Source organism: Leuciscus leuciscus, assembly GCF_965113295.1.
Source record: "Leuciscus leuciscus genome assembly, chromosome: 11".
NCBI classification, from domain to species: Eukaryota; Metazoa; Chordata; class Actinopteri; order Cypriniformes; family Leuciscidae; genus Leuciscus; species Leuciscus leuciscus.
In genome coordinates, this window is record NC_138735.1 from 20,331,904 (window position 1) to 20,346,341 (window position 14,438).

Consider the following 14,438-nt stretch of genomic DNA (forward strand, 5'->3'; position numbering starts at 1 on the left):
CCAAAGCACTTTCTCTTGTCATTGCGTTGATCAATTCCACCCTTTTTCCACTATAACTCTATAGCTCACAGTGAACTGGGGGAGATCGGAGGCCGGAGGCAGATGAAAGGCTGGCTAATGTTCTCCATGGTGGAATTGAGCAGAAAATAAGAAGGTTAAAGCGGCTCTTTAAACAAACAGAGTGTGAACTCAGGAAACCGTGCGTGTAACACACACACACAGATGCAAACTTTCTCTCCAACACACACACATTTGTGCTCCTCTCTGCTGGTTGTCTTTGAATATGTGCAGTTCGGGACAGTGTGGGGGGTGCTGGAAGGGCTGGTTCAGTCGGTTTGTAGGGCCTTGGAGACCACAGTCCGGATATGGGCTTCATGCAACAGCAAGTCAATTACTCCCTCTCACAGATGGAAACACACTTTATTATCGAATCAGAGCTGTCTGAAGCTTACAGCACACTTATTTATATTCAGATTACGTTCAGATAAACATTTACAGTAATCAACAATGTGATGTGAATGACTGCATTGTCTACCTGTGTGTGAGAGAATGTGTGAGTATATAATGACAGTAAGTGAGTCATTAGTTTGACATTTGCACAGAGCTCAGTATATTACATTACCTCCGCACAGCCTCTCTGTTCTGGGAGCCAAGCGCTTATTTTCACCAGTTATTTAGTCACCCAGGGCAAGACACAACCTTTTACTTAAAGACGCACACACATGCACTGCCACACGCAGTACACACACAAGCACGGCTGTTCAGTGCTAATGCCTGAATGAATACCCATAACAAATACAAACCCCAGAGAAGATCTCTTTAAAATCTTAAATGTCTCTCCTAGAAAACAATGAGATTATATGGAAAGCAAACTGAGACTCATGCTTATGACGTTCTTATTTTTTCCTGATAAAAAAACCTAATAATCTTACATGTGTCTCCTCTAGAGTTTCAAAAAAGATGCATGTCTCAAACTGCTCAGATTAGCCAAGATAATAAAGTCTGCATTCCAAGTCGATTTTAATTTTAACTCAAATATTTTACATCAAATTATTCTATATTATTTGATATATATATACAAATATTGTAAATATTGTATAATACTGTAAAAATAAAAAAATAAAAAAAACATTACTATATTACTATATATAATTAAAAAAATACACTATTAAATAATCTTTATATTATATACAATATTGAATCACATTTAATGATTATTTATCAACATAAAAATTGTATTGCCTCTGCTGATTCGGTTGTCAATAATTTATTCCTATTTTTATTTCTCTAAAAAACCTGCATTAATTCGTCCAAGCTGAAGTGCAACATCTGAGCAATGACTTCTGGCTTTATCATTAGCTTGTTTACTAAGGCAGAGATGTTGATATATTTGTGGAGATGTTTATGTGTGTCTTTGTCTATATACCTGCAACATATGACAGCCTTGCAAGACAGCGCAAGGTCGAGGAAGGACTGTCGCACTTCGAAAGAGAGGGCGTATTTTAGCGTCTGTCCGTCTATGATGAGCGCCAACTCGTTCTCCTTCCTCAGAGAGTCGCCCAGCGAGGAGCAATGAGCTGTTAGTGTGGCCCTGGTAGCCTGGGGGGCAAGAAAGGAAGAAAATGTTTAACCACACATACTAAAAACCCATAAATATATTACACTACGATCATATTTGTCATTTTTATAGTTTAATTTCTAAACCATGTCCATAGCTATATAAAAGTACTTCAATCCCTTCCTGAGAAACATGCCAGCACACATTTATTTCTCTAACACTACACTTCACGCATTTCTCACGCACACACATGGATCACACACACATATCAGAGCAAGAGTGTAATGCCAAAGGAAGTTGAAGGGGATGTTTTAAGTGGTGTCATTGGGGCTGTTAGCGCCACAATCTCTCTCTCACACACACACATACACACACACCTGTTACACATCATCCTGTCACCCGAGACACTCTAAGCCCTTAAAGGACTCGAAAGCATGAACTGTTGGCCACCAACAACTTTATATGGGGAGAGAGAGTTAGAAATATGATAAAGGATGGAGGAAGGGAAGAAAGAAAAGGAAAGTTTGTCAAGAAATTTGATGTTAGCTAGTTCGCATTTTATAAAAACAACAGATGTCTATTGGTATGTCCGCATTTAGATAAGTAGGCAATGTGCGAGATGAAAAGACATGGAGAGATAAAAATTGAGTGCGTTTATTGAATTGTGGTTGCAGGCGGTTTTTGATTGAGATCTTGATAATGGGGACAGAATCACTAATAGAGAAAACAAACATCCTTCATTCTGTAACGAGAACCATGTGGACGACGCAGCACGCAACAAGGCACGGCGCTGGCGGCCACACACGCATACACACACAAACATACATGAACGCAGCTGTTGAAGTCTCTGTCAGCGCTACGACAGCCTTTGTGTAACACAGAGAATGAATTCACTCCATACTGCCAGCTCTAATCAATATCTTGCCAAAACGACTGACTTGCTTCAAAACTTAGTGAGCTGCCTACATAAGTAGGCATTATATCTGTGCTTTAGATGCAAAGACTGTTCTAAAAGGTAGGAAACCTAATTATGTTCTCTTCTAAGAGCCACTGTAGCAATAAAGGCAATCCCAGAATGCACCGTGCTGTCCTTGTGAGAAAGAAGTGCGCTTGTAAATGTAGTTTAAAGTACGCTTATTTTTATGTGTTGACTAAAAACTAAAGCACATGCAAAGCACTTGATTATAATTTGAAATTGTAGTGTGTTATTTGATATTACATTTTAATGTTAATATATTTTAAATAAATTAAAAAGTTTAATTATAATTCAATTTAAATACATGGTATACACGTTTCAATAGAAATGATATTAAAGTTGATTTAATTACCATGAATGCTTGACAGTACATTTGACAATATATTTAAACCATATTTTAAAGACAAATTATGAAATTGCATATTAAGATGCAAGTCCTAAAGTCCTATTTAAGTGGGTAAAAAAAATATATAATTGCATTTAATCTAAATTTAAACTATAAATTATTTTAATTTAATTGTAAATAACATGCATTTAAGTGTTAAAAAAACTGCATTTATTTAAAATATATACTTATCGTTGTACTTGTATAAATCTATGTAAGTACATCATTTCCATATGTACTATTTTTAAAAGTATGCCAAAGTGAACATCTTTTTCACAAAAGTGAGCTCAGTGGAAAAATAAATATTCAGGGATGATTTCATTTGATACTAAAAAAGCATCACTAAAATAATATTTTATTTACTATTTGTCTGTATTTGTATGCTTATGATGATTATTGAATCGTTAGCTTAGCAACATGCTAACATCAATCTCTATTTAAACTAATTGCAAGTTGAGTCTCATATGTGGATGTGTGGTACGCAATTTATGTTTGTGTCTATGCAGAGCATTCCAAGATGGTTAGGATGTTCCCTCAGAAGGCAGTAGGAAGAGAAGCAGCTCGATAGGTTTCGGAACACTGTTTATAGCGGAGCTGAGATCATCCATCAAGATTCCTGAGTAGAGCTAGAGCTCATCTCCTCTCCTCAGCTCAACCTGAACATGTTATGCCTGTGTGTGTTTATCTTCTCATTCAGGAATTCCTGTTTGCTTTCACCTTTCCCAGGAAAACATGAGAAAAAAAAAAACAGAAACGTAATGAAAGAATTAAGACTGATTATGGATCAACTGAGTGCTGAAAGTGTCTCAGTGTGTAAACAGTGGCCTAAGAAAACTGCTACTGGTAATTCATTACTGACAAAATTTCCCAGCTAACTCAGTTTATTATTAAAGACAGCTCTCTCTTTCCCCCTCTCTCCATTAAACACTCACGGCTGCTTAGATTTAGTATTAACTTCAGACAGGATGTGTGTCAATGTGTCTCTCACCAGGGTGTGATTTTAGAAGTCTTTATCTGGGACTAACAGGACTGTTTGCACATCTTATTTATTTAACAATTAAATGACCACATTAATGACCTTCTAAATCTTTGTGTATGAGTGGGTGCGTGGGTTTGTGTGCGTGTGAGCAATTAGCTTTGCGTTGCAGTAAACATCCTAATACTCCAACACAGAGGTGCTAATAAGCCTGAAGAACGTGCCAGGAAAACCTCTAGCTATCACGGCTGCTAGCGCTGTGTCCATGGGAACCGCCAACAGTCACTAAATCTTAATCCCTGGGCAAACCAGAAACCAGAAACCACACACTGAACACAGAATTAATCCTCCATTCATGCAAACTCAAGCCATACAGTTTCACTGTCCATAACCTTGCCAATTCTTTAGGAAAGGGGTTCCCAACCAGTGGGACAGGGTCTACTAGGCGGCCTGAGCAAATTTCCAAGGGGTCCTCAAGATGAAAAACAATTTACTGTACCACTTTATTTATAAAATATGAATCTCCAATGCACGTTTACGCAATAAAGTCTGCTCTTGCGACAACAAAACATGCACGCATCGTGGTGCTCTTGTGAACACGAGTTGGAGATTATAATTTTGTTAATTGAGTGGTATTTTTTTTGTTTTTGTGCGCAAACAATGCACTCGCGCCGCGAATTAAACCACTGGAGTCACATGAATTACTTTAATGATGTCTACAACCTTTACTCTTTCCCCGCAATTGACGGAATTTTCCGGCTTTCCATGTTTTCACTGTTATACAGTAGGTGGCGCTATGACATCTTCTGAAAGATTACTGAATCTCCTGATTAAAACACATGTGAACGAAGATGCAGAAACATATATGTAAGCAGATGCATATGTAAAGTAATGCAATCACCAAAATTAAACAGCATATAAATCAAAACTGCCTAATGTTACTGAATAATATGTCGAATATAAGACTGTGCAAGCATTAGGAGTGTTGATGGGCTCGATCTACTCCAACTGTGCTTTGATCATTGTTCTGAATCTGATCAGGATGTAGTCTATGACAAAAAATTATAAAAAAACACTAAACTCTATAGGCATTTTATAAATTGTATACATATGAATACAAAAGGAATATCCTCCCAATATATTTGATTCAATATGTAGTCAAAAATATTTGTAAAAATCTTTCCTTATTCAGTAATTCACAAATGACTTAAAGTAATGGGACTTTTAGTGTTGTGGACAGTGGGGGGCCTTGGAGTGAATAAATAAATAAATAAATGAATAATGCAAGACTAGTCCTTTATGAATAAACAAATAAACAAATAAAATGGTAAAAAAAATTGGTAAAAAAGACTTGTTCATGTTCATTTATAATACTACTGTTCAATATTCATTCATAATACATTAATGTTAATATTTAAAACATAAAATATACTACAATAAAAAACACATTAATATATGTGTAATGTTCATTGTTAGTTTGTGATGCCTTATGCGTTAACAAATGTTAATGAAATGAACCATATTATAAAGTGTTACCACTAAAATATTTTGCAAGCAATATAATTATTCAATTGTATTATAGTAGATGTTTTACGCTCTTAAAAGTGTGAAATGGCAATCACAAATGTCAATGCCACTTCTCTATATAATTTTTTTTTTATTTAAATGTGTAAAAGTAAAACAAAAATATCAAACTTAACTCTAGTTTTACATACAAAAAAAAGGTCTAATTATTATTCATCATATTTAATGAAAGATTAGAACATTACTTAAAATAAATGGTAAATAAATAAATAAATAATATGAAAGACTAGTACTAGTGTCTCCCAAGTTCTGTGGGACTCAGCCATGTGTTGAATAAGTTCAGGTGGTGAAATGTGTTTGACGGGAAGGAATGAGTGGACAGACACTATTGGACAGCTGCTGGTGATGCAGTTTCATTGTTATTCTATAATTTCTATCAAGACCTTTTGCTAGGAACTCTTGAGACACTCTAGAGAAAACTGGAGTTTTACCCATTAAGGACTCATTTAGACTCCAGACTTCCCCTATTTTGGATGTGCTGTACATTTTTCTCTGTCATTCCCTGACAGATATCAAAAGTGAATGTATTTCATGATCCAAGGTAAATGTTATTTTCTGTATATCTTTGTGCTGGGAACTGAATAGAGTACATGTTCTCACAAACACACATACATTTATAGAACACACTACTGTACAAGCGCACACACACACACACACACACACACAACACATACTGGGGCTTTGTTGTGTTCTCAGGTTCCTGTGAAAGGGATCTTATCACATTTATATTTAGAATAGAGAGAAAGGCCCCTTTGGTGTTACATATCACAGATCACATTCTCCATTCATAGAGAAATCTCACACACAGACACACACAGACACACACACACACACACACACAGTTAGAGAGACATTAAGGGCAACTGCTGTGACATATGACAGGTCACCTTATCTGTTCAATGACAGTGTAGCATGGCAGTTGTGTCATAAACAGCACAAGGCAGCGAGGCCTCTCTCTCTCTCTCACACACACACAAACACACACTTGGCTTATATAAAAAAAATCTCAACCGACCACAAACTTTTGAACGGTATAATTGTGACCCTGGACCACAAAATCAGTCACATGGGTCACAATTTTGAATTTGAGAATTATACATCATTTGAAAGCTGAATAAATAAGCTTTCCATTGATGCATGGTTTGTTAGGATAGGACAATATTTGGCCGGGATACAACTATTTGAACATCTGGAATCTGAGGGTGCCAAAAAATCGAAACATTGAGAAAATCGCCTTTAAAGTTGTGCATTTATGTTCACGATTGTGCTGCATTCACTCACAAAAATAAAATGTTTTACATATTTACGGTAGGAAATTTACTAAAAATGTTCATGGAACATGATCTTGACTTAATATCCTAATGATTTTTGGCATAAAAGAAAAATCGATAATTTTGACCCATACAATGTATTGTTGGCTATTGCCACAAATATACCCGTGCGACTTGTGACTGGTTTTGTGGTCCAGGGTCACATATATAAAATGAAAGCCTGTGCCCATAATACTTTTAATACATAGAAACTTTTTATAAAAGCAATAACATACAAGAGGCTTTGTAATAATCTGAATTAATCATGACTGAAGATTGCTGTTTTTGTAAAGGCATTTTTTAATTTAAAATACCCTCAGAAATTGCAAGTAATGTTCTATCCTTTCAATAAATGACGTATAATAAATGATCAAGATTACATTCACAATACAACAATTTCAATGAGCTTAAATGAACACTGAACTTGTATGGCAAGAGACAAACTTTTTTAAAGTGAAGCTCTAAAAAGGACACAAAAAAAAATCCCATCACAAGGTTTTGACATAAAAGACACAATTTTTTATGGTACTTTTAAGTTGTTTTTGTAGGCGCTATGATCTGTCATTGTATAGCAATAGCTGCATGAACCTTCAAAAATGTCTACTTTTGTATTTGACAGACAAAATAACCTCATAACAGGTAATTGGCATAATAAATGGTAATTTCTTAAACGGTAAGAATTTTCATTTTAGGGTGAACTATCCCTTTAAATGCCAGAAACACTACCATACCTATAAAACATAAACAAAGTGGATGCCTGTAATGTTCTGGCCCCTAAATATGCGTCACATAGATTTCGATTACATGTCAGCCGTCTTGCGCATGTGCTGACCTCTTAGTTCTGTGTATAATATTCATATTACACAGGGATGAGGAAAGAGCACAACCTGTGTGTGTATGATTAATGACGACTACAGTGAGCATGTTTGTGTAAGTCATGTAATGCAGGCTGTGTGACAGCAAACGTGGAATGCAGCCTATCAGAAAGATCAGACAGACAGTGTGTGTGTGTGTGTGTGTGTGTGTGTGTGTGTGTGTGTGTGTGTGTGTGTGTGTGTGTGTGTGTGTGTGTGTGTGTGTGTGTGTGTCTGGGAAAGCAAGAGTGAATATGTGTGGGCCACGGAAAGAATATGCACGACAAAGGAAGGAGGCAAAGAAAATGTTTGGATAAGAATAACTCCATGTGTGTTACAAGGACACCAGCTGTCTGAATGGGACCGTGTGTGTGTGTGTGTGTCACAGCAGAGTGACAGATGGAACTTGTCACAGAGTCTGAGTCAAAAGCCATCATGTTTACCCAGGAGGCTTTGCTGGCAGAATTTGTTTTGACGAGATTGAGCGCCAAAAGGAGATCGCGTTACTCCTCACTCGACACACACACTTATGCTCGAACACACTCTAATGCACACCCTGTTCCTGTAAATTTGGGAGCCGCTGACAGACGGAGGAGGAGATGTGTGACAGGAGAGACCGAGAAAATTGACCAATCACACCATCAACAACGACGAACAAACTTATTCGTGCATTATATAGATGACAGACAGAAAGAAAGGAGGAAGACATGAAGGACCGTGATGTGTTGGCCCAACTGTGCGTTACATGAAACGGCAGCTGACACACACACACACACACACACACTACACTCTTCATACCCTCCACACAAACACACACAGCTGTGACATTAGGCTCACCCCAGCAGTGTCTGAGGTATTGTGGGTTATTTTAAGAGCTCGATAAGATAAGAAAGAATTCTTTAGGAGGTTTTAACCAAGACGAGAACCGCCCATCTCCTTAAAATGTCAATCTTTAACTAGTGGCATAAAATGTCCAAATAAAAAGCCATTAAGCACTCATTCAATAAATCCTATAATGTAGTTGGACAATTTTCAAAAGTACAATATTGACTACCGCAAATGGCGGCCCATTAGGGACAGAACAAAAACAACACTATCATTTATTAATCACCACCACCCATTACAACCACAACATCTTTGTTGCTGGGCCATAGGCTTTAGATTGAGCCTAATGGGACTATTCACATTGAGCCTGAACATGTTTTTGACATCAACAAACAAGTCAAATGAAAAGACTTGGCAAGTAATACTGATAAAATGGGAATGGTTAATATGCCCTTATAGAATATATAAAGTTCTGGATGCTGATTGGTCAATTCATCCTAGCAGCTGCGCTAAAACATGTAGAGTAAATGAAATGCGCCTAAAAAAAACATATATTTATCTTGGATCAATATTTTTTTTCCTTCTAATATTTTTACTGGCCCCACCACAAAAGAACAATAAATTTATATTCTTAGAAATGCATTTTTATATTTGCTAAAAAATATTTATATCTATTTAAATTGTTCTATTTACACTACAGTTTCAAATGTTTTAAGTCAGGATGATTTTATTTGAAAGAATAATTGATACATTTATACAGCTTTTATTCAACATTTATAATGTTCCAAATCATTTCAATTTGAAATAAAGGTTCTTTTGACATTTCTTTTCATCAACGAATCCACAAAAACATTTAGCAGCACTGTTTTCAACATTGATAACAATAAGAAATGTTTTCAAGCAGCGAATCAACATATTAGAATATTTCTAAAGGATCATGTGACACTGAAGACTAGAGTAATAATGCTGAAAATTCAGCTTTGCCGTCAAAGGAATAATTTATATATATATTAGTTACTATATAATAGTTACTTTTTTTTATTTTATTACATGCAACATTCGGCACTTGTGCAAACTCATGCTTCTCATCTGAAAATGGATATGAGAGTTTAAAATAAGCAATTTGATGCTGGGGTAACAATACCCTTCAGCCATAATTATATTTACAATTATAGCATGGCCTCTTAAAGCCTCAACCCAACAACAACAACTAAACCGACTCATCTGAACATACTGTTTTCATTTCACAAACAAAATTACTGGAAACAAAAAGAGCCAAAAATCTGCCAACTGTATTTTTACAAACCGTTATCAGTGTTTCTAAACAAGGGGGGGAAAATTAAACGCATAACAGTCATCCTGTTTCTTCCTGGGAGCTTTTGTTTCCAGATCTCTACTCAGTCTGTGTGTGTATGTGTGCTTAAATGCATGTGTATGTGTGCTTAAATGCATGTATGTGTGTGAGTGAGTGATGCTCTGCTGTCTGGCCGACTGAGAGATCTGAGACTTTACAAGCTCCCTGGTATGACTATCTTTGCCTGGAAGTAATTAACCTTGTGTGTGAGAAAAAATAGAGGAGCGGACTAGTTGTCCTACAACCGAGTAGAGGAAAAATAAGGAAAACATTATCAAAGAGATTGATAGCTAAAATTGATAGCTATTATAATTCACCTTTTAAAACTAGATCCATAAGCATTCCTTAAAGCATTCTTCCTTTAAAATCAACCTAGGGGACAGAAATGTTCTTCTAATTAAAGATACACCTGTGTGTGCTATTCAGCTTTTTCTCATGTGTGTGTCCATTGCTGCGTCCCAATTCGCATACTATCCGTCCCAAATAGTATTCGAAATTAGAATTAGTGTGTCCCAAATCGTAGTATGTTGAAATGAGTATTCCAAAGATCTACTTTTTCGTTAGAATCACAGTCTAACGGCTTATATTCCCCACAACCCATTGCGCGTTGGACGAGGATTCGATTAGAACTACAAACAAGAATAAAAAGTGTTAAAATCTACAAACACGACGGATGTGCGAGTCCAACGGTTAAGTACAGAGGTTTAGATAAAGGGGTTTGAGTGATTCATTATCAGTATCTAACCTGACGAAAATACTTTTATTTAATGTTATCCACATTATATTAAATCAACAGTTCGAAACAGCATTGCAAACTTTTTGTAATAATACCTTTGGTCATTAACTTTTAAATGCATCATTATGCAAATTGCAAACACACAAGGAGAGTTCTCCGCATGAGAACTACTACATTTCTCTCCGAAACTGTAGGAAAATAAATTATATTTTAACCGTGACAAGATGATTGACAGGGCAGTTTAAACTGTGACAGCATGCACATAACTATATCCCAAAGCTTGCCTACTCTTCTGTTACACACTCAAAAGTATGTAATTTTTCACAGCACATATGATCCATCATGGCTTTCATCATGTACAGGTGAAGGTAATTAAAGTGTCTGGTGTCATCATTGAGAACAAGAACAAAAAGACACACACTTTCTTCACCCGTCCACACCCAACGTCCACCAGAGACAACACACACACACACATACACAATATGTACTCACATCCAGGGAATCTTCATTGACGATGATGAGGGACATGCCATGTGACACCAGCTTACAGGAGTAACCTGAGGCACAGAGGAGAGTTACAGTAGAGGCGTTACACAAAGCCACACGTACACACCCCAACAACAACTTAACCTCTTTGTATATCTGTCATTACCCACTAATGCCTGTCTGCTGTCCAGTGCTTTATCTCCAGTCTCACCCAATTTATTTTGAGCTGTCTGTCTGCAGCGCCCGCCTGACTGCCTATCTGACCTTCCTTCCACGTCTCCATTAATCTGGGAGTCTGCTTGTGGGTTTTCAATCGGTGTCTGTTTGATATTGTATTCTGTCATATGTGTGTATTTATATATATAATATATCAATTATACAAAAAGTCTCCTAACACACCAGAAATAAAACATGTAATATATTAAAAAGAAAAGCTTATTTTCCAGTTTTAGTTAAAAAAATGGTATGTCTTTTTTATGCTGAGCTTAAACCAGCCTAAGATGGTTTGCTTGTCTGGTTTAACTGATCTTCCCTTCCAGCTGACAAGTGCGCAAATCTCTTATAAAACCAGCAAAACAGACCCAGAATTTTGACCCACTGATATATATTTTTTGCATAGGACTAAATGTTTAATATTAAAGGGATAGTTCACTTTGAAATTAATTTTTGGTATGTTTTAGCTTACCTCAAGGGCATCCAAGATGTAGGTGTCTTTTTTTCCGCAGTAGTTTCAATTTTGATATTTTTAGGTCAAACCGTTCTTGTCTGTCAGTCAATGCAGGTCTATGGTCACGGTCTCAAAACACAAGCACAGAGTCCAAATTAAAACAATTCCCCGTCGTCCAAATTAAACAATTCCCCATCGTAAGTACACACTGATGGCCTAAGACACGAAACGAGCGGTTTGTGTGAGAAAACGAACAGTATTTATATCGTTTTTACCTCTTATACGCAGACATGTCCGAGTGATCTGATCTGACGTGTACGCAGACTGGAGCATAGATATATACACACTAGATGTCGCCTTGTCTATGGCAGTTCATTGGAACGAATGTCTTTAAGGCGACATCTAGTGTATATATCTATGCTCCAGTCTGCGTACACGTCAGATCAGATCACTTGGACATGTCTGCGTATAAGAGGTAAAAACGATATAAATACTGTTCGTTTTCTCACACAAACCGCTCGTTTCGTGTCTTAGGCCATCAATGTGTACTTACGATGGGGAATTGTTTAATTTGGACGACGGGGAATTGTTTTAATTTGGACTCTGTGCTTGTGTTTTGAGACCGTGACCATAGACCTGCATTATATGACTGACAGACAAGAACGGTTTGACCTAAAAATATCAAAATTGAAACTACTGCGGAAAAAAAGACACCTACATCTTGGATGCCCTTGAGGTAAGCTAAAACATACCAAAAATTTATTTCAAAGTGAACTATCCCTTTAACCTGGGAGCTGCCACGATTGTCAAACACCCACAACTGCAAAACCATGTTATAATCAGTCATAGATTTCCAACTCTGTGTCTGTGACCAGTGTTTACTGAGCTTGATGACTGATGATCCGAAAATAAGTTGACCATTAAAAAGAACAGCTGAACATCAGTTCACAAATAAAATATATTGTTTAAATTGTTACTGCCTTTAGTTATTTTTTTTTTTTTATAAATTTAAAAACACTAAATTAATGGAATTTATACTTAGTTTTAATAATTAGAACATTAATTACATTCTTAGTGTACAAATACAAACTAGAATTGTATTTGGTTTCTTTTCTTCTTCTTTTTTTATGTTTATTTCACCAGGAAAATGTGACAACATTAAGTGTAACTGGGACATGAATTTACATTCGATTTTTATATACACAAGTATGACACACACCGATATTGATGGCCGTCTCCTGCTTGTCTCCAGTCAGAACCCAGATCTTGATGTCGGCCTTCATGAGTGTTGCTATGGTTTCCGGGACTCCCGCTTGCAGCCGGTCTTCTATCGCAGTGGCACCCAACAACAGCAAGTTCTGCGTTACAAATAGATGAAAGAAAACAATTGAAAGAGGAAGATGGAAGAAGAAAAGAGAAAACTAAATTTAAACTTATTTAAACTATAAAAATCTAAATTGTAACTTCCCCTCATAAATATGAATTGAACTTTGAATTTAATTGAACAGTATTCATTTGATTAGATTACATTTATTGGTCTAATTATTAATATAGTCTTGTTTCTGGAAAATATACCACATTGTGTGTATGATCAAATGTTTATGGATAATTTATAGTGTAAAATTATATGTATTAAATTCAAACTAAAATTACAGAAGATAAATTTAATTAATTCTTTGTTAAATTTGGAATCCTGTTCACTAACTTCAGAAAATGAACTAGATTATGATGCAATGATGCAATTATGATGCAATGTCTTAGAAAAGTGATAGCACACAACATTTTTTCGAACCTTTCTACTAAATAAAGCCAGGTAACACAACACCTCAACATCTTTCACACCTTCTCACTCCATCTGCTCTCATTTACTCTTCATCTTTTACCATTCCTTATCCAATTCTTTCTATTTTCTCTTTCCCTCCATGTATGTGTATGTAAGGGAATATTTGTGGAGGGTTTAGTGTATTTATGTGTGTGTGCAGACGTAACACAGCAGTGTTGTTGACTCTGGTTTTATGGGGCTTTTGGCAGACCGGTGCAGGTAATTATCCTCACTGTGGTATACCAACCCGTCCTCAGACTACTAATCTGGGCCAGAGCCCTGAAAAGCACACAAAACCCAACAAACTGGATTTTCACTGCTCTATATAACAGCGTCTGTGTCCTGGGGCTTAGATCTCTGATCAGTAAGTTCCAAGTTTTGCAATACTGTGTAATCCGGCCTGATGGGGAGTCAGTGAGTTAATAGCTTGTAGCAGTTAATGAGAGAACAACAGAGTACCACCTTCTGCACAATATGGGTTCATAGCTGTGAAAATGTAATGTTATGGTGCCACCTGTTGACCAATCAAAGCACTGCATCTGAAGCACACCCATATACAATCTCAGCATCAGACTCCATCCATCCATCTATCTATCTATCTATCTATCTATCTATCTATCTATCTATCTATCTATCTATCTATCTATCTATCTATCTATCTATCTATCTATCACCATTTCAGTTGTATCCGACTGTTGGTGATTCTATGGCCATCTCTTGCCATATGTGACAGACAGTCCATGAATTTTGTTGCCAATTATTCCTAACAAATATACAAGATATCCTTTCATAGTTTTGCTCAGTTCTGTCTAAGCGGTCCGATTTCAGATCTACATCGTGTGTAACAAAATGTGGTTCATCTATGTGAATCAGTCCTGTAGTAAAAAGGCTGGATTGGTGAGAGT

At 36.4% G+C, this 14,438-nt stretch overlaps 1 protein-coding gene across 8 annotated transcripts in view; it reads right to left on the reverse strand.

Annotated features, from left to right (window-relative positions):
• atp8a2 (ATPase phospholipid transporting 8A2) overlaps positions 1–14,438 on the reverse strand; it is a 59,262-nt gene that overhangs the window by 20,211 nt on the left and 24,613 nt on the right. For all 8 annotated transcript variants that reach the window (XM_082184204.1, XM_082184203.1, XM_082184206.1 and 5 more), the window contains 3 exons: positions 12,931–13,069; positions 11,051–11,115; positions 1,427–1,599 (listed from right to left, as the gene is read on the reverse strand). In XM_082184204.1, coding sequence (XP_082040330.1) covers positions 1,427–1,599; positions 11,051–11,115; positions 12,931–13,069 — 377 coding nt within the window. The remainder of the gene's footprint in view (positions 1–1,426; positions 1,600–11,050; positions 11,116–12,930; positions 13,070–14,438) is intronic.